The 23,487-nt window shown below is 40.0% G+C and overlaps 1 protein-coding gene across 2 annotated transcripts in view; it reads right to left on the reverse strand.

Annotated features, from left to right (window-relative positions):
• Positions 1–23,487, reverse strand: part of LOC124005152 (voltage-gated potassium channel subunit beta-1) — a 168,825-nt gene that overhangs the window by 34,709 nt on the left and 110,629 nt on the right. For both annotated transcript variants that reach the window (XM_046314139.1, XM_046314138.1), the window contains exon 3: positions 8,979–9,016. In XM_046314139.1, the coding sequence (XP_046170095.1) occupies positions 8,979–9,016 (38 nt within the window). The remainder of the gene's footprint in view (positions 1–8,978; positions 9,017–23,487) is intronic.

Consider the following 23,487-nt stretch of genomic DNA (forward strand, 5'->3'; position numbering starts at 1 on the left):
ATCTATAAACTGAGATATGACCTTCTCTGGTATAACACAGCAGAGAGAGAGAGAGAGAGAGGGTTTCACTTTAGTTTATTATCTACTTCACTTGCTATGGCAACGTTAACATATGTTTCCCATGTCAATTAAAGCCCTTAAATTGAAATGAATTGTATTGATAGAAAAGAGGAGAGGAAGAGTGTGGTGGAAAGAGTTTCAGAGAGAAGAAGAGGCTAATTGAATGAGAGGGAGAAGAAATCAGAACAGAAACAAGGAGACGTGGGAAGAAAAGGAGAGAGAGAAAGTCTGAAAGACGAGGTCATGGTTACTCCGACACGACTTCATAATCACATTCACTCACTGCAATTTAAAAATCCAATTACTGCTAATCTCTACACTGTCACCACACGGACCTCCCTACCGTCTACTTACTGCAACCCCCAGAGCCAAACACCAGCCCAAAGTCACCGTCAAACCACCACCCAAAAGTGTCACCCTGTTACACCATGAGGAAATACTCCACTATGGTGTAAATAGTAAAGTGTTGTGTGTGTGTCATGAGGAAACCCTGGTTAAACAATTGAGGTGTTGTGTGTGTTCATATTGTCCCCCTGTCACAACCCACCATGAGGAAATACTCCACTATGGTGTAAATAGTATTGACTGTAGTGTGTTGTGTGTTATTATCTTTGGCATAGAAGTGGATAGAAGTGGAGGCACATCTTCCATATTTTCTCCTTGTGAAAGTTGACTAAAAGAGCACATCTTCCATATCCTGTAAACCTACACTGGAAAGTACTGGAGACTAAAAGAGCACATCTTCCATATCCTGTAAATAAAGCAGGGAGGTACAGTGGCTTGTGAAAGTACAGTAAAAGAGCACATCTTCCATATCCTGTAAATAAAGCAGGGAGGTACAGTGGCTTGTGAAAGTACTGGAGACTAAAAGAGCACATCTTCCATATCCTGTAAATAAAGCAGGGAGGTACAGTGGCTTGTGAAAGTACTGGAGACTAAAAGAGCACATCTTCCATATCCTGTAAATAAAGCAGGGAGGTACAGTGGCTTGTGAAAGTACTTAAAAGAGCACATCTTCCATATCCTGTAAATAAAGCTACAGTGGCTTTTGTATTCAGCCCCCTTTACATTTTGTTGCCTTACAACCTAGAATTAAAATAGATTTTTTGGGGGGGTTTGTATCATTTGATTTACACAACATGCCTACCACTTTGAAGATGCAAAATATGTTTTCTTGTGAAACAAACAAGAAACGAGACAAAAAAAATGGAAAACTTGAGCGTTCATAACTATTCACACCCTCAAAGTCATTTCTTTGTAGAGCCTTTTGCAGCAATTACAGCTGCAAGTCTCTTGGGGTATGTCTCTATAAGCTTGGCACATCTAGCCACTGGGATTTTTGTCCATACTTCAACGCAATACTGCTCCAGCTCCTTCAAGTTGGATGGGTACTGCTGGGGTACAGCTTGGATTGAGGTTTGGGCCGTTCCAAGACATTTAAATGTTTCCCATTAAACCACTCAAGTGTTGCTTTAGCAGTATGCTTGGGGTCATTGTCCTGCTGGAAGGTGAACCTCCGTCCCAGTCTCAAATCTCTGGAAGACAAACAGGTTTCCCTCAATAACTTCCCTGTATTTAGCACCATCCATCATTTCTTTAATTCCTACCAGTTTCCCACCCAGTCCCTGCCCATGAAGAACATGGTGTTCTCGGGGTGATGAGAGGTGTTGGGTTTGCGCCAGACATAATGTTTTCATTGATGGCCAAAAATATACATTTTAGTCTCATCTGACCAGAGTATCTTCTTCTGTATGTTTGGGGAGTCTCCCACATGCCTTTTGGAGAACACCAAACACAAAGCCCAGCTCTATGGAGTGTACGGCTTAAAGTGGTCCTATGGACAGACACTCCAATCTCCGCTGTGGAGCTTTGCAGCTCCTTCAGGTTTATCTTTGGTCTCTTTGTTGCCTCTCTGATTAATGCCCTCCTTGCCTGGTCTGTGAGTTTTGGTGGGCGGCTCTCTCTTTGCAGGTTTGCTGTGGTGCCATATTCTTTCCATTTTTTAATAATGGATTTAATGGTGCTCCGTGGGATGTTCAAAGTTTTGGATATTTTTTTACAACCCAACCCTGATCTGTACTTCTCCACAACTTTGTCCCTGACCTGTTTGGAGAGCTCCTTGGTCTTCATGGTGTCGCTTGCTTGGTGGTGCCCCTTGCTTAGTGGTGTTGCAGACTCTGGGGCCTTTCAGAACAGGTGTATATATAGTGTGACAGATCATGTGACAAGTGGACTTTATTTAACTAATTACGTGACTTCTGAAGGTAATTTGTAGCACCATATCTTATTTAGGGGCTTCATAGCAAAGGGGGTGAAAACGTACCTGTATACACACACCACTTTTCCATTTCCATTTTTGATGTATTTTTTGAAACAAGCTATTTTTTTCATTTCACTGGACCAGAGACCAGAGGGACTGGACCAGAGACCAGAGGGACTGGACCAGAGACCAGGGACTGGACCCAGAGGGACTGGACCAGAGAGCAGAGGGACTGGACCAGAGAGCAGAGGGACTGGACCAGAGGAGGGTCTGGACCAGAGAACAGCAGAGGGTCTGGACCAGAGAGCAGAGGGACTGGACCAGAGAGCAGAGGGTCTGGACCAGAGCAGAGGGTCTGGACCAGAGGGTCTGGACCAGATGGACCAGAGAGCAGAGGGACAGAGAGCAGAGGGGACCAGAGAGCAGAGGGTCTGGACCAGAGAGCAGAGGGTCTGGACCAGAGAGCAGAGGGACTGGACCAGAGAGGAGGGATGGACCAGAGAGCAGAGGGACTGGACCAGAGAGCAGAGGGACTAGACCAGAGAGCAGAGGGTCTGGACCAGAGAGCAGAGCAGAGGGACTGGACCAGAGAGCAGAGGGACTGGACCAGAGGGAGACCAACAGAGGGTCTGGACCAGAGGGACTGGACCAGAGAGCAGACTGGACCGGACCAGAGAGCAGAGGGACTGGACCAGAGAGCAGAGGGACTGGACCAGAGAGCAGAGGGTCTGGACCAGAGAGCAGAGGGACTGGACCAGAGAGCAGAGGGACTGGACCAGAGAGCAGAGGGACTGGACCAGAGAGCAGAGGGTCTGGACCAGAGAGCAGAGGGACTGGACCAGAGAGCAGAGGGACTGGACCAGAGCAGAGGGACTGGCAGAGAGCAGACTGGACCAGAGAGCAGAGGGACTGGACCAGAGAGCAGAGGGACTGGACCAGAGAGCAGAGGGTCTGGACCAGAGAGCAGAGGGACTGGACCAGAGAGCAGAGGGACTGGACCAGAGGGACTGGACCAGCAGGGACTGGACCAGAGAGCAGAGGGACTGGACCAGAGAGCAGAGGGGACCAGAGAGCAGAGGGACTGGACCAGAGAGCAGAGGGACTGGACCAGCAGAGGGACTGGACCAGAGAGCAGAGGGACTTGGACCAGAGAGCAGAGGGACTGGACCAGAGAGCAGAGGGACTGGACTGGACCAGAGAGCAGAGGGACTAGACCAGAGAGCAGAGGGACTGGCCAGAGAGCAGAGGGACTGGACCAGAGAGCAGAGGGACTGACTGGACCAGAGAGCAGAGGGACTGGACCAGAGAGCAGAGGGACTGGACCAGAGAGCAGAGGGACTAGACCAGAGAGCAGAGGGACTGGACCAGAGAGCAGAGGGACTGGACCAGAGAGCAGAGGGTCTGGACCAGAGAGCAGAGGGACTGGACCAGAGAGCAGAGGGACTGGACTAGAGAGCAGAGGGACTGGACCAGAGAGCAGAGGGTCTGGACCAGAGAGCAGAGGGGACCAGAGAGCAGAGGGACTGGAGCAGAGGGACAGAGAGCAGAGGGACTGGACTCAGAGAGCAGAGGGACTGGACCAGAGAGCAGAGGGACTGGACCAGAGAGCAGAGGGGACCAGAGAGCAGAGGGACTGGACCAGAGAGCAGCAGGGACTGGACCAGAGAGCAGAGGGACTCAGAGAGCAGAGGGACCAGAGAGCAGAGGGACTGGACCAGAGAGCAGAGGGACTGGATCAGAGAGCAGAGGGACTGGACCAGAGAGCAGAGGGACTGGACCAGAGAGCAGAGGGACTGGACCAGAGAGCAGAGGGTCTGGACCAGAGAGCAGAGGGACTGGACTGGAGCAGAGGGACTGGACCAGAGAGCAGAGGGACTGGACCAGAGAGCAGAGGGTCTGGACCAGAGGGAGCAGAGGGACTGGACCAGAGAGCAGAGGGACTGGATCAGAGAGCAGAGGGACTGGACCAGAGAGCAGAGGGACTGGATCAGAGAGCAGAGGGACCAGAGAGCCCCAGGCCTTCACACATACAAGCTGCTGATGTGCATCTTTGGGAACATCTACATTTAAAAAAGTATAATAAATCAATTTAATATGCACCATCACAATAAATCCATTATTGATTTTAGTCAGGTCCAAAGAAACAGTATCATATGAAGAAACAGTATTTCAGAAGACCAGAACATCTAAGAACATCTACTGTACAGCCTATGTTATGTGGCTGGGCTCCATGCCATAGTCTGTCGGCTTCTTCATTCAGCTGACAAGATATTAACTGCATAATAAGTCCTGTGCCATTATTTTATATTGTATGATTTTATAATAAGAATAATATAATTGAACTTAGCTGAGTAAAATAGAACAACACATTGTTTTTTTCCATTACGGAGCGACGAGCGTAAAAGTAGTCATTTGAAACAGGTCCTATATACTGTATGCTAGATTTAGATTCATTTGGCAACTGTTCCTTGCCTCAGGCTGAACACGCTGTTCTCTCATCAAGTGATCATCATTTTCACCCATCAGACTATTCTCAATTGAATCTCGTCTTTACTAATATGTCAAATTTGTTTTGATTTAGAATGGCCCGTTATCAAATGGGCATGAACAGGAACAGGAACAGGGACAGGATCAGGAACAGGGACAGGGACAGGGACAGGGACAGGGACAGGGACAGGGACAGGGACAGGGACAGGGACAGGGACAGGGACAGGGACAGGGACAGGGACAGGGACAGGAACAGGAAAAGGGACAGGGACAGGAACAGGAAAAGGGACAGGAACAGGAACAGGGACAGGAACAGAAACAGGAAAAGGGACAGGAACAGGAACAGGAACAGGAAAAGGGACAGGAACAGGAACAGGAACAGAAACAGGAAAAGGGACAGGAACAGGAACAGGAAAAGGGACAGGAAGAGGAACAGGAAAAGGGACAGGAACAGAAACAGGAAAAGGGACAGGAACAGGAACAGGGACAGGAACAGGAAAAGGGACAGGGACAGGGACAGGAACAGGAACAGGAAAAGGGACAGGAACAGCAACAGGAACAGGAAAAGGGACAGGAACAGGAACAGGAAAAGGGACAGGAACAGGAACAGGAACAGGGACAGGAACAGGAACAGGAACAGGAACAGGAACAGGAAAAGGGACAGGGACAGGGACAGGAACAGTAAAGGGACAGGAACAGGAACAGGAAAAGGGACAGGAACAGGAACAGGGACAGGAACAGGAACAGGAAAAGGGACAGGGACAGGGACAGGAACAGTAAAGGGACAGGAACAGGAACAGGAAAAGGGACAGGAACAGGAACAGGAACAGGAAAAGGGACAGGAACAGAAACAGGAAAAGGGACAGGAACAGGAACAGGGACAGGAACAGGAACAGGAAAAGGGACAGGAACAGGAACAGGGACAGGGACAGGAACAGGAACAGGAACAGGAACAGGAACAGGAACAGGAACAGGGACAGGAACAGGAACAGGAACAGGAAAAGGGACAGGGACAGGAACAGGAAAAGGGACAGGAACAGGAACAGGAACAGGAAAAGGGACAGGAACAGGAACAGGAAAAGGGACAGGAACAGAAACAGGAAAAGGGACAGGAACGGGAACAGGGACAGGAACAGGAACAGGAACAGGAACAGAAACAGGAAAAGGGACAGGAACAGGAACAGGAAAAGGGACAGGAACAGGAACAGGAAAAGGGACAGGAACAGAAACAGGAAAAGGGACAGGGACAGGAACAGGAACAGGAACAGGGACAGGAACAGGAACAGGAACAGGAGGGACAGGGAGGGACAGGAAAAGGGACAGGGACAGGGACAGGAACAGGGACAGGGACAGGGACAGGAAAAGGGACAGGGACAGGGACAGGGACAGGGACAGGAAAAGGGACAGGGACAGGGACAGGGACAGGGACAGGGACAGGGACAGGGACAGAAACAGAAACAGGAAAAGGGACAGGGACAGGGACAGGGACAGGGACAGGAAAAGGGACAGGAACAGGAAAAGGGACAGGGAAAGGGACAGGGACAGGGACAGGGACAGGGACAGGAACAGGAACAGGAACAGGGACAGGGACAGGGACAGGGACAGGGACAGGGACAGGGACAGGGACAGGGACAGGGACAGGGACAGGAACAGGAAAAGGGACAGGGACAGGGACAGGAACAGGAACAGGAACAGGAAAAGGGACAGGGACAGGGACAGGGACAGGGACAGGGACAGGGACAGAAAAAGGGACAGGAACAGGGACAGGAAAAGGGACAGGGTCAGGAACAGGAAAAGAGGCAGGAACAGGAACAGGAAAAGGGACAGGAAAAGGGACAGGGACAGGAACAGGAACAGGAAAAGGGACAGGAAAAGGGACAGGACAGGGACAGGAAAAGGGACAGGAACAGGAAAAGGGACAGGAACAGAAACAGGAAAAGGGACAGGGACAGGAAAAGGGACAGGAACAGGAAAAGGGACAGGAACAGGAAAAGAGACAGGGACAGGGACAGGGACAGGGACAGGAACAGGAACAGGGACAGGAACAGGAACAGGAAAAGGGACAGGAACAGGAACAGGAAAAGGGACAGGAACAGGAACAGGGACAGAAACAGGAACAGGACAGGAGGGACAGGAAACAGGAAAAGGGACAGGAACAGGAACAGGACCAGGGACAGGAACAGGAACAGGAAAAGGGACAGGAACAGGGACAGGAACAGGAAAGGGACAGGAACAGGAACAGGAACAGGAAGGGACAGGAACAGAAACAGGAAAAGGGACAGGACAGGACAGGACAGGGACAGGAACAGGAACAGGAAAGGGAGCCATGGGGACAGGGGGACTGGAAAGAGGGACAGGGACAGGAACAGGAACAGGAACAGGGACAGGGCCAGGGAGAGGGACAGGGAGAGGGACAGGGGGGACAGGGAGAGGGGAGCCATGGGAGAGACAAGGGGGGAGCCAGGGGAGAGGGGAGCCAGGGGAGAGGGAGCCAGGGGAGCCAGGGGAGAGGGGAGGGGAGCCAGGAGAGGGGAGAGGGGGAAGGAGAGCCAGGAGAGCAAGCCTGTCTCTGTGTGGTGTGTGTGTGTGGTGTGTGTGTGTGTGTGTGTGTGTGTGTGTGTGTGTGTGTGTGTGTGTGTGTGTGTGTGTGTGTGTGTGTGTGTGTGTGTGTGTGTGTGTGTGTGTGTGTGTGTGTGTGTGACAGTGGGTCCATGTAACAATACCACCCTGGTGGGCATTATTATAAATATTGTCCCGATCAAGAGATCCCAGCAGAGGGCGCTGTGGTGGAAACATCAACATCAAATTAAGACAAAAAAACAACACACACACACACACACACACACACACACACACACACACACACACACACACACACACACACACACACACACACACACACACACACACACACACACACACACACACACACACACACACACACACACACACACACACACACACACACACACACACACACACACACAATACATTATGATGTCATTACCTAAATATGTGGCCTATTTAGAACCTACTACAACAACAAAAAAAGAAAAATCGATTGAGGCCTGCTGGGGCAAGTAATTAATCCCTATCTCCTCCCCTCCGTGGCGCCTACACCATAACGTTTTAACTCTTTGTTCATGATCATGGCTGTTGAAATGTCCTGCAACAGGTCATTTTTCATCATGGTTGTGAATGGAGCTCTTATGCTCCCATACGGCTGTCTTGGGTTCATGTTTAGTCTTACCCAAATAATACAAGTTACAGGAACACTTAAAGGAGATATTAAAACACATTTTTGTGTTACATGTTTTTCTAACTCAAACCTTTATCTTCTCACCGGAATGAGGATTGATAAGAGAGTTCCTCGTCTGATCATGGCATCACAGCGGACACAGTTGTGACAAAGGGTATATTACCACCAGGAATAAAATAATCATGTTTTTTTTCCCGTAGGTACATGTTCCGTGAGAAAACAGTCCCGTAAAAGTGTCTTATAGCGAAACCTTGGGTGTCTATTAACCACACGTTTGATTGTTTCTTTGACGGGATTGCAACAATGCATTGTCCTCAGTTTGCCGATAAGTTTGCCGACTCCGATAAGGCAATTGTCCAATAATTATTGATCATTAGCCTCTTGCTTTGAATCATTCACATAAATCGTTGGCATGTACAGAACATCAAATGATAAATCAGTGTCGCAAATACGCCTACTGCGAAGCGATTTGATTGTTTTTAAATGAGGGTGTATGATAACTGCTGAAAGGTATTTAATATCCATTTTTTTTCACTACACACCTACCACACATTACACTGCTGTAGTGTATCATCGAATCCAGGCTGTATCACAACCGGGCCGTGAATGGGAGTGCCATAGGTCGGAGGCACAATTGGCCCGGATTTGGTCGGTGTAGGCCGGCAATGTAAATAAGAATTTGTTCTTAACTGACTTGCCTACTTTGAATAAAGGTTAAATAAAGACGTTTAAAAAATGTACAATAACTGAACCAAAGAGATTTTACCCAGAGTACACTGTGATTCATAGCGAACTTTGTGTCTGCTAAAGTGTCAAGTCGTTGTAGAGCATTAAATACCAGAGGAAAAGACTGTACACATTTCCTCTCTCCATAAAGCCAAGTAGAAAGACATGAGTAAACGATCGTCTCACCTCATCTGTGATCTGACTGCCAAACGTCACCCATGTACCTGAAACAGACACAGAGATGCAATTACAAGGTGTAGCATCACATAACTGTGAAGCTTTGGTGCTTCTATGTGCAGTACTGCCCTGTCCTGACCCAACCTCTGTATATTTACATACGTACTATACTATACATACATGTCCCCAGTACTATACTATACATATATATCCCCAGTACTATACTATACATATATGTCCCCAGTACTATACTATACATACATATCCCCAGTACTATACTATACATACATATCCCCAGTACTATACTATACATATCCCCAGTACTATACTATACCCATACTATACTATACTATACATATATCCCCAGTACTATACTATATGTACATATCCCCATACTATACTATACATACATATCCCCAGTACTATACTATACATACATATCCCCATACTATACATATATATCCCCAGTACTATACTATACTATACATATATATCCCCAGTACTATACTATACTATACATATATATCCCTAGTACTATACTAGTACATATACTATACTATACATACATATCCCCCATACTATACTATACATACATATCCCCAGTACTATACTATACATATATATCCCCAGTACTATACTATACTATACATATATATCCCCAGTACTATACTATACTATATACATATATATCCCCAGTACTATACTATACTATATCCCCATATATATCCCCAGTACTATACTATACTATACTATACATATATATCCCAGTACTATACTATACTATACTATACTATACGTACATATCCCCCATACTATACTATACATACATATCCCCAGTACTATACTATACATACATATCCCCAGTACTATACTATATACATATCCCCAGTACTATACTATACATATATATCCCCAATACTATACTATACATACATATCCCCATACTATACTATATATATATATACTATACATATATATCCCCAGTACTATACTATACATACATATCCCCAGTACTATACTATACATACATATCCCCAATACTATACTATACATACATATCCCCAATACTATACTATATACGTACATATCCCCCATACTATACTATACATACAAATCCCCAATACTATAATATACATATATCCCCAATACTATACTATACATACATATCCCCAGTACTATACTATACTATACATACATATCCCCAATACTATACTATACATATATATCCCCAGTACTATACTATACATACATATCCCCAGTACTATACTATACATATATATCCCCAGTACTATACTATACTATACTATACATACATATCCCCAATACTATACTATACATATATATCCCCAGTACTATACTATACATATCCCCAGTACTATACTATACATATATATCCCCAATACTATACTATACATACATATCCCCAATACTATACTATACATATATATCCCCAATACTATACTATACATACATATCCCCAGTACAATACTATACATACATATCCCCAATACTATACTATACGTACATATCCCCAATACTATACTATACGTACATATCCCCAATACTATACTATACATACATATCCCCAATACTATACTATACATACATATCCCCCATACTATACTATACATACATATCCCCATACTATACTATACATACATATCCCCAATACTATACTATACATACATATCCCCATACTATACTATATACATATCCCCATACTATACATATACATACATATCCCCATACTATACTATACTATACATACATATCCCCAGTACTATACTATACATACATATCCCCAGTACTATACTATACTATACATACATATCCCCAGTACTATACTATACATACATATCCCCCATACTATACTATACATATACATATCCCAATACCTATACATAATACTATACTATACATACATATCCCCAGTACTATACTATACTATATCCCCCATACATATACATACCCAATACACATACTATACTATACTATACATACATATCCCCATACTATACTATACTATACTATATCCCCAATACTATACTATACTATACTATATATACTATACTATACTATACTATATACATACATATCCCCAATACTATACATACATATCCCCAATACTATACTATACATACATATCCCCCATACTATACTATACATACATATCCCCAATACTATACTATACATACATATCCCCCATACTATACTATACATACATATCCCCAGTACTATACTATACATACATATACTATACTATACTATACATATCCCCATACTATACTATACATACATATCCCAATACTATACTATACATATATACTATACTATACATACATATCCCCATACTATACTATACATACATATCCCCATACTATACTATACATACATATACTATACATATCCCCTATACTATACTATACTATACTATACATGCATATCCCCAATACTATACTATACATATCCCCCATACTATACTATACATACATATCCCCAGTACTATACTATACATACATATCCCCAGTACTATACTATACTATACATATCCCCCATACTATACTATACATACATATCCCCAATACTATACTATACTATACTATACATATCCCCAATACTATACTATACATACATATCCTATACATACTATACTATACATACATATCCCCATACTATACTATACATACATATATACTATACTATACATATCCCCATACTATACTATACATACATATCCCCATACTATACTATACATACATATCCCCAGTACTATACTATACATACATATCCCCAGTACTATACTATACTATACTATACATACATATCCCCATATATACTATACTATACATACATATCCCCATACTATACTATACATATCCCCAGTACTATACTATACATACATATCCCCAGTACTATACTATACATACATATCCCCAATACTATACTATACATACATATCCCCAATACTATACTATACATACATATCCCCAGTACTATACTATACATACATATCCCCAGTACTATACTATACATACATATCCCCAATACTATACTATACGTACATATCCCCAATACTATACTATACATACATATCCCCAATACTATACTATACATACATATCCCCATACTATACTATACATACATATCCCCATACTATACTATACATACATATCCCCATACTATACTATACATACATATCCCCATACTATACTATACATACATATCCCCATATACATACATATCCCCATACTATACTATACATACATATCCCCAGTACTATACATACATATCCCCAATACTATACTATACATACATATCCCCAGTACTATACTATACATATCCCCAGTACTATACTATACACACATATCCCCAGTACTATACTATACTATACATACATATCCCCAGTACTATACTATACATACATATCCCCCATACTATACTATACTATACATACATATCCCCAATACTATACTATACATATCCCCCATACTATACTATACATACATATCCCCAGTACTATACTATACATACATATCCCCCATACTATACTATACATACATATCCCCAATACTATACATACATATATACTATACTATACATACATATCCCCATACTATACTATACTATACTATACTATACTATACTATACTATACTATACTATACACTATACTATACTATACATACATATCCCCAATACTATACTATACATATCCCCCATACTATACTATATACATATCCCCCATACTATACTATACTATACATACATATCCCCAATACTATACTATACATATCCCCATACTATACTATACATACATATCCCCAGTACTATACTATACATACATATCCCCCATACTATACTATACATACATATCCCCAATACTATACATACATATCCCCAGTACTATACTATACATACATATCCCCCATACTATACTATACTATACTATACTATACTATACTATACTATACTATACTATACATACATATCCCCAATACTATACTATACATATCCCCCATACTATACTATACATACATATCCCCAGTACTATACTATACATACATATCCCCCCCATACTATACTATACATACATATCCCCTATACATACATATCCCCATACTATACTATACATACATATCCCCAGTACTATACTATACATACATATCCCCACTATACTATACTATACATACATATCCCCAATACTATACTATACATATCCCCCATACTATACTATACATACATACAGTACTATACTATACATACATATCCCCAGTACTATACTATACATACATATCCCCAGTACTATACTATACATACATATCCCCAGTACTATACTATACATACATATCCCCAGTACTATACTATACATACATATCCCCAGTACTATACTATACATACATATCCCCAATACTATACTATACATACATATCCCCAGTACTATACTATACATACATATCCCCAGTACTATACTATACATACATATCCCCAGTACTATACTATACATACATATCCCCAGTACTATACTATACATACATATCCCCAGTACTATACTATACATACATATCCCCAGTACTATACTATACATACATATCCCCAGTACTATACTATACATACATATCCCCAGTACTATACTATACTATACTATACATACATATCCCCAGTACTATACTATACATACATATCCCCCTATACTATACATACATATATACTATACATACATATCCCCAGTACTATACTATACATACATATCCCCAGTACTATACTATACATACATATCCCCAGTACTATACTATACATACATATCCCCAGTACTATACTATACATACATATCCCCAGTACTATACTATACATACATATCCCCAGTACTATACTATACATACATATACTATACTATACTATACTATATCCCCAATACTATACTATACATACATATCCCCAGTACTATACTATACATATCCCCACATATACCCCATACTATACTATACATACATATCCCCAGTACTATACTATACATACATATCCCCAGTACTATACTATACATACATATCCCCAGTACTATACTATACATACATATCCCCATACTATACTATACATATCCCCAGTACTATACTATACATACATATCCCCAGTACTATACTATACATATCCCCAATACTATACTATATCCCCAGTACTATACTATACATACATATCCCCAGTACTATACTATACATACATATCCCCAATACTATACATACATATCCCCAGTACTATACTATACATACATATCCCTATACATACATATCCCCAGTACTATACTATACATACATATCCCCAGTACTATACTATACATACATATCCCCAGTACTATACTATACATACATATCCCCAGTACTATACTATACATACATATCCCCAGTACTATACTATACATACATATCCCCAGTACTATACTATACATACATATCCCCAGTACTATACTATACATACATATCCCCAGTACTATACATACATATCCCCAGTACTATACTATACATACATATCCCCAGTACTATACTATACATACATATCCCCAGTACTATACTATACATACATATCCCCAGTACTATACTATATACATATCCCCAGTACTATACTATACATACATATCCCCAGTACTATACTATACATACATATCCCCAGTACTATACTATACATACATATCCCCAGTACTATACTATACATACATATCCCCAGTACTATACTATACTATACATACATATCCCATACTATACTATACATATCCCCAGTATATACTATACTATACACATATCCCTATACTATACATACATATCCCCAGTACTATACTATACATATATATCCCCAGTACTATACTATACATACATATCCCCCAGTACTATACTATACATACATATCCCCAGTACTATACTATACATACATATCCCCATACTATACTATACATACATATCCCCAGTACTATACTATACATATCCCCAGTACTATACTATACATATATATCCCCAGTACTATACATACATATCCCCATACTATACTATACATACTATATATCCCCAGTACTATACTATACATACATATCCCCCTATACTATACATACATATCCCCATACTATATACATATCCCCAGTACTATACTATACATACATATCCCCAGTACTATACTATACATACATATCCCCAGTACTATACTATACATACATATCCCCAGTACTATACTATACTATACATATCCCCAGTACTATACTATACATACATATCCCCAGTACTATACTATACATACATATCCCCAGTACTATACTATACATACATATCCCCAGTACTATACTATACATACATATCCCCAGTACTATACTATACATACATATCCCCAGTACTATACTATACATACATATCCCCAGTACTATACTATACATACATATCCCCAGTACTATACTATACATACATATCCCCAGTACTATACTATACATACATATCCCCAGTACTATACTATACATACATATCCCCATACTATACTATACATACATATCCCCAGTACTATACTATACATACATATCCCCAGTACTATACTATACTATACATACATATCCCAATACTATACTATACATATCCCCAGTACTATACTATACTATACATACATATCCCAATACTATACTATACATATCCCCAGTACTATACTATACATACTATACATATACTATACTATACATACATATCCCCAGTACTATACTATACATACATATCCCCATACTATACTATACATACATATCCCCAGTACTATACTATACATACATATCCCCAGTACTATACTATACATACATATCCCCAGTACTATACTATACACATATCCCCATACTATACTATACATACATATCCCCAGTACTATACTATACATACATATCCCCATACTATACTATACATATCCCCAGTACTATACTATACATACATATCCCCAGTACTATACTATACTATACATACATATCCCAATACTATACTATACATACATATCCCCAGTACTATACTATACTATACATATATCCCCATACTATATACCCCAGTACTATACTATACATACATATCCCCAGTACTATACATACATATCCCCATACTATACTATACATACATATCCCCAGTACTATACTATACATACATATCCCCAGTACTATACTATACATACATATCCCAATACTATACTATACATATATACTATACTATACATATCCCCAGTACTATACTATACACCCGTACTATACTATACATACATATCCCCAGTACTATACTATACATACATATCCCCAGTACTATACTATACATACATATCCCCAGTACTATACTATACATACATATACATACATATCCCCAGTACTATACTATACATACATATCCCCAGTACTATACTATACATACATATCCCCAGTACTATACTATACATACATATCCCCAGTACTATACTATACATACATATCCCCAGTACTATACTATACATACATATACTATACTATACATATCCCCAATACTATACTATACATATCCCCCATACTATACTATACGTACATATCCCCATACTATACTATACATACATATCCCCAGTACTATACTATACATACATATCCCCAGTACTATACTATACGTACATATCCCCAGTACTATACTATACATATCCCCAGTACTATACTATACATATATATCCCCAGTACTATACATACATATCACCCATACTATACTATACATACATATCCCCAGTACTATACTATGCATACATATCCCCAATACTATACTATACATATCCCCAGTACTATACTATACATACATATCCCCAGTACTATACTATACATACATATCCCCAGTACTATACTATACTATACTATATACATATCCCCAGTACTATACTATACATACATATCCCCAGTACTATACTATACATATATATCCCCAGTACTATACTATACGTATATATCCCCAGTACTATACTATACATACATATCCCCAGTACTATACTATACATACATATCCCCAGTACTATACTATACATACATATCCCCAGTACTATACTATACATACATATCCCCAGTACTATACTATACATATCCCCAGTACTATACTATACATACATATCCCCAGTACTATACTATACATACATATCTCCAGTACTATACTATACGTACATATCCCCAGTACTATACTATACATACATATCCCCAGTACTATACTATACATATATATCCCCAGTACTATACATACATATCCCCAGTACTATACTATACATACATATCCCCAGTACTATACTATACATACATATCCCCAGTACTATACTATACTATACATACATATCCCAATACTATACTATACATATCCCCAGTACTATACTATACTATACATACATATCCCAATACTATACTATACATATCCCCAGTACTATACTATACATATATATCCCCAGTACTATACATACATATCACCCGTACTATACTATACATACATATCCCCAGTACTATACTATACATACATATCCCCCATACTATACTATACATACATATCATGGCGCTTGTAACGCCAGGGTAGTGGGTTCGATCCCCGGGACCACCCATACGTAGAATGTATGCACACATGACTGTAAGTCGCTTTGGATAAAAGCGTCTGCTAAATGGCATATATTATTATTATTATTATTATTATATCCCCAGTACTATACTATACATACATATCCCCAGTACTATACTATACATATATATCCCCAGTACTATACATACATATCACCCATACTATACTATACATACATATCCCCAGTACTATACTATGCATACATATCCCCAATACTATACTATACATATCCCCAGTACTATACTATACATACATATCCCCAGTACTATACTATGCATACATATCCCCAATACTATACTATACATATCCCCCATACTATACTATACATACATATCCCCAGTACTATACTATACATACATATCCCCAGTACTATACTATACATATATATCCCCAGTACTATACTATACGTACATATCCCCAGTACTATACTATACATACATATCCCCAGTACTATACTATACATACATATCCCCAGTACTATACTATACATACATATCCCCAGTACTATACTATACATATCCCCAGTACTATACTATACATACATATCCCCAGTACTATACTATACATACATATCTCCAGTACTATACTATACGTACATATCCCCAGTACTATACTATACGTACATATCCCCAGTACTATACTATACATATATATCCCCAGTACTATACATACATATCCCCAGTACTATACTATACATACATATCCCCAGTACTATACTATACATACATATCCCCAGTACTATACTATACTATACATACATATCCCAATACTATACTATACATATCCCCAGTACTATACTATACTATACATACATATCCCAATACTATACTATACATATCCCCAGTACTATACTATACATATATATCCCCAGTACTATACATACATATCACCCGTACTATACTATACATACATATCCCCAGTACTATACTATACATACATATCCCCCATACTATACTATACATACATATCCCCAGTACTATACTATACATACATATCCCCAGTACTATACTATACATATATATCCCCAGTACTATACATACATATCACCCATACTATACTATACATACATATCCCCAGTACTATACTATACATACATATCCCCCATACTATACTATACATATCCCCAGTACTATACTATACATACATATCCCCAGTACTATACTATACTATACATACATATCCCAATACTATACTATACATATCCCCAGTACTATACTATACATATATATCCCCAGTACTATACATACATATCACCCGTACTATACTATACATACATATCCCCAGTACTATACTATACATACATATCCCCCATACTATACTATACATACATATCCCCAGTACTATACTATACATACATATCCCCAGTACTATACTATACATATATATCCCCAGTACTATACTATACATACATATCCCCAATACTATACTATACATATATATCCCCAGTACTATACTATACATATATATCCCCAGTACTATACATACATATCCCCAGTACTATACTATACATACATATCCCCAGTACTATACTATACATACATATCCCCAGTACTATACTATACATACATATCCCCAGTACTATACTATACATACATATCCCCAGTACTATACTATACATACATATCCCCAGTACTATACTATACCATACATACATATCCCCAGTACTATACTATACATACATATCCCCAGTACTATACTATACTATACATATCCCCAGTACTATACATACATATATATCCCCAGTACTATACTATACTATACATACATATCCCCAGTACTATACTATACATACATATCCCCAGTACTATACATACATATCCCCAATACAATACTATACGTACATATCCCCAGTACTATACTATACATACATATCCACAGTACTATACTATACTATACTATACTATACTATACTATGCTATACTATACTATGCTATACTATACTATACTATACATATCCCCAGTACTATACATACATATATATCCCCAGTACTATACTATACTATACATACATATCCCCAGTACTATACTATACATACATATCCCCAGTACTATACTATACATACATATCCCCAGTACTATACTATACTATACATACATATACCCAGTACTATACTATACATACATATCCCCCATACTATACTATACTATACATACATATCCCCAATACTATACTATACATATCCCCCATACTATACTATACATATATATCCCAAGTACTATACATATCCCCAGTACTATACTATACACACATATCCCCAGTACTATACTATACTATACATACATATACCCAGTACTATACTATACATACATATCCCCCATACTATACTATACTATACATACATATCCCCAATACTATACTATACATATCCCCCATACTATACTATACATACATATCCCCAGTACTATACTATACATACATATCCCCCATACTATACTATACATACATATCCCCAATACTATACTATACTATACATACATATCCCCAGTACTATACTATACATACATATCCCCCATACTATACTATACTATACTATACTATACTATACATACATACATATCCCCAATACTATACTATACATATCACCAGTACTATACTATACTATACATACATATCCCCAGTACTATACTATACATACATATCCCCCATACCATACTATACTATACATACATATCCCCAATACTATACTATACATATCCCCCATACTATACTATACATACATATCCCCAGTACTATACTATACATACATATCCCCCATACTATACTATACTATACATACATATCCCCAATACTATACTATACATATCCCCCATACTATACTATACATACATATCCCCAGTACTATACTATACATACATATCCCCAGTACTATACTATACATATATATCCCCAGTACTATACATGCATATCACCCGTACTATACTATACATACATATCCCCAGTACTATACTATACATACATATCCCCAGTACTATACTATACATATATATCCCCAGTACTATACTATACATACATATCCCCAATACTATACTATACATACATATCCCCAGTACTATACTATACATATATATCCCCAGTACTATACTATACATACATATCCCCAATACTATACTATACATATCCCCAGTACTATACTATACATATATATCCCCAGTACTATACATACATATCACCCGTACTATACTATACATACATATCCCCAGTACTATACTATACATACATATCCCCCATACTATACTATACATATATATCCCCAGTACTATACTATACGTACATATCCCCCGTACTATACTATACGTACTTCACTTGATCAGGAGCTCACCGAAACTGAGTACCAGAAACCTCACAATTTATTCTGCTTGAGTTCGGCACCTCCTATAGAATATTAGATTGAGGTGTTCCTTGTACCTAAATATAAACAGTACCGGCACCCAAAGAGAGTTCCGGTACTTGTTTCAGTCCAGGTCAAGCACTGCATATGCCAGTGTCAGAATGTCAGTCATTGTGCTAACAGTTACTAAACATGTGTAACGGCTGAGACTGGGATGTTGGTAGGAGTAATTCCTACAGGCCTAATCCATGAGACAACAGTGATGAGCACCAGCAGACAGCAGACAGCAGACATCAGCTGCCGGCACTTCAGTATACGAGACAAATCTGTCCTGTCAGGAGAACAGCACGCAAGCAGAGAACAGCATGTGTACAGAGCAGTGGCGGTTCCTCAGAGGAGGAAGGGGAGGACCATCCTCCTCAGTGAATTACATTTTTTAAATAGTGAAACATTAAAAAGTTAGCATTTTAAAAAACTAGACAATATTTTCACGTCACCAAATAATTGATTATTAAAACAGAATGTTTTGCAATTAATGTCCACAGTAGCCTCAACAGCACTCTGTAGGGTAGCACCATGGTGTAGCACTCGGAGGACAGCTAGCTTCCGTCCTCCTCTGGGTACATTAACTTCAATACAAAACCTAGGAGGCTCATGGTTCTCACCTCCTTCCAAAGACTTACACAGTAATTATGATAACTTCTGCAGGACGTCCTTCAACCTATCAGAGCTCTTGCAGCGTGAACGAACATGTTGTCCACCCAATCAAAGGATCAGATAATGAATCTAGTACTGAAAGCGTAAACTATAGCTAGCTAGCAATGCAGTGGATAAAATGTAGTCGGTGTTTGACTCAAAGAGAGAGAGAAAGACAATAATTAATGAAGTAGAAGCAAGAAAGAGAGATCATTGTATTTTCTTCCCTTTCACATTCACTTAGCTAGTGAATGCACATCGCTAGTTTAGCCTACTTAAACACCCGGCTCAAACAGAGAGGGATGCTATGTTAGCTAGCTGGCTAAGGCTATCCAACAGAGAGGGATGCTATGTCAGCTAGCTGGCTAAGGCTATACAACAGAGAGGGATGATATGTTAGCTAGCTGGCTAAGGCTATCCAACAGAGAGGGATGCTATGTTAGCTAGCTGGCTAAGGCTATCCAACAGAGAGGGATGCTATGTTAGCTAGCTGGCTAAGGCTATCCAACAGAGAGGGATGCTATGTCAGCTAGCTGGCTAAGGCTATACAACAGAGAGGGATGATATGTTAGCTAGCTGGCTAAGGCTATCCAACAGAGAGGGATGCTATGTTAGCTAGCTGGCTAAGGCTATCCAACAGAGGGGGATGTTATGTTAGCTAGCTGGCTAAGGCTATCCAAAAGAGAGGGATGTTATGTTAGCTAGCTGGCTAAAGCTATCCAACAGAGAGGGATGCTATGTTAGCTAGCTGGCTAAGGCTATCCAACAGAGAGGGATGCTATGTTAGCTAGCTGGCTAAAGCTATCCAACAGAGAGGGATGCTATGTTAGCTAGCTGGCTAAGGCTATCCAACAGAGAGGGATGATATGTTAGCTAGCTGGCTAAGGCTATCCAACAGAGAGGGATGATATGTTAGCTAGCTGGCTAAGGCTATCCAACAGAGAGGGATGATATGTTAGCTAGCTGGCTAAGGCTATCCAACAGAGAGGGATGATATGTTAGCTAGCTGGCTAAGGCTATCCAACAGAGAGGGATGATATGTTAGCTAGCTGGCTAAGGCTATCCAACAGAGAGGGATGATATGTTAGCTAGCTGGCTAAGGCTATCCAACAGAGAGGGATGATATGTTAGCTAGCTGGCTAAGGCTATCCAACAGAGAGGGATGCTATGTTAGCTAGCAGGCTATGGCTATCCAACAGAGAGGGATGCTATGTTAGCTAGCTGGCTAAGGCTATCCAACACTGGAACTCTTCCAAGTCAAGGTAAACTTTTGGTTTTATTATTTTTTTTGCCACCAGGGCTCGCCGGGGGATCTGCTAAACTGCATGCTGACTGTATACTGTACTGCATCATTGTAGCGGGTTTAGTAATATATTAGTTCGAGTAGCTATGTTGACTATGACGTTAGCTAATATGGTGACAACGATGTTGGCTGTGTGTAGCGGTCAGCGGTTATGATATAAAGATTTTGCTTGAACTTTTTTTTTTGCCTGGTCACAGACAGCTGACTCGTTGTGCACTGAAGTCCACAAGCAAAGGGAAAAGGTGAGAGGAGGAGAGCGCGTAAATGAGAGAAGGAATTATGCGATCATGCCATTTTCCTTTCACACAATTATCTACTCTTATTTTTCTATTAAAATAGAATAGAAAATAATACAAATCGAAAAAGAAAACAGTAAAATAGAATAGACGAGGGCCATGGCGATTGCAATGAGTAAGCTGTCTTCCAGGCTGTCTGCACCCATCATTCACCACTGACCCACTACCAACCTCTACCTGTGTGCTCTGTAACCCAGCCCCGTCCTGTCCCACTGCCAACCTCTACCTGTCTGCTCTGTAACCCAGCCCTGTCCTGTCCCACTGCCAACCTCTACCTGTCTGCTCTGTAACTCAGCCCTGT

This window comes from Oncorhynchus gorbuscha, linkage group LG19, assembly GCF_021184085.1.
Source record: "Oncorhynchus gorbuscha isolate QuinsamMale2020 ecotype Even-year linkage group LG19, OgorEven_v1.0, whole genome shotgun sequence".
Taxonomy (NCBI): domain Eukaryota; kingdom Metazoa; phylum Chordata; class Actinopteri; order Salmoniformes; family Salmonidae; genus Oncorhynchus; species Oncorhynchus gorbuscha.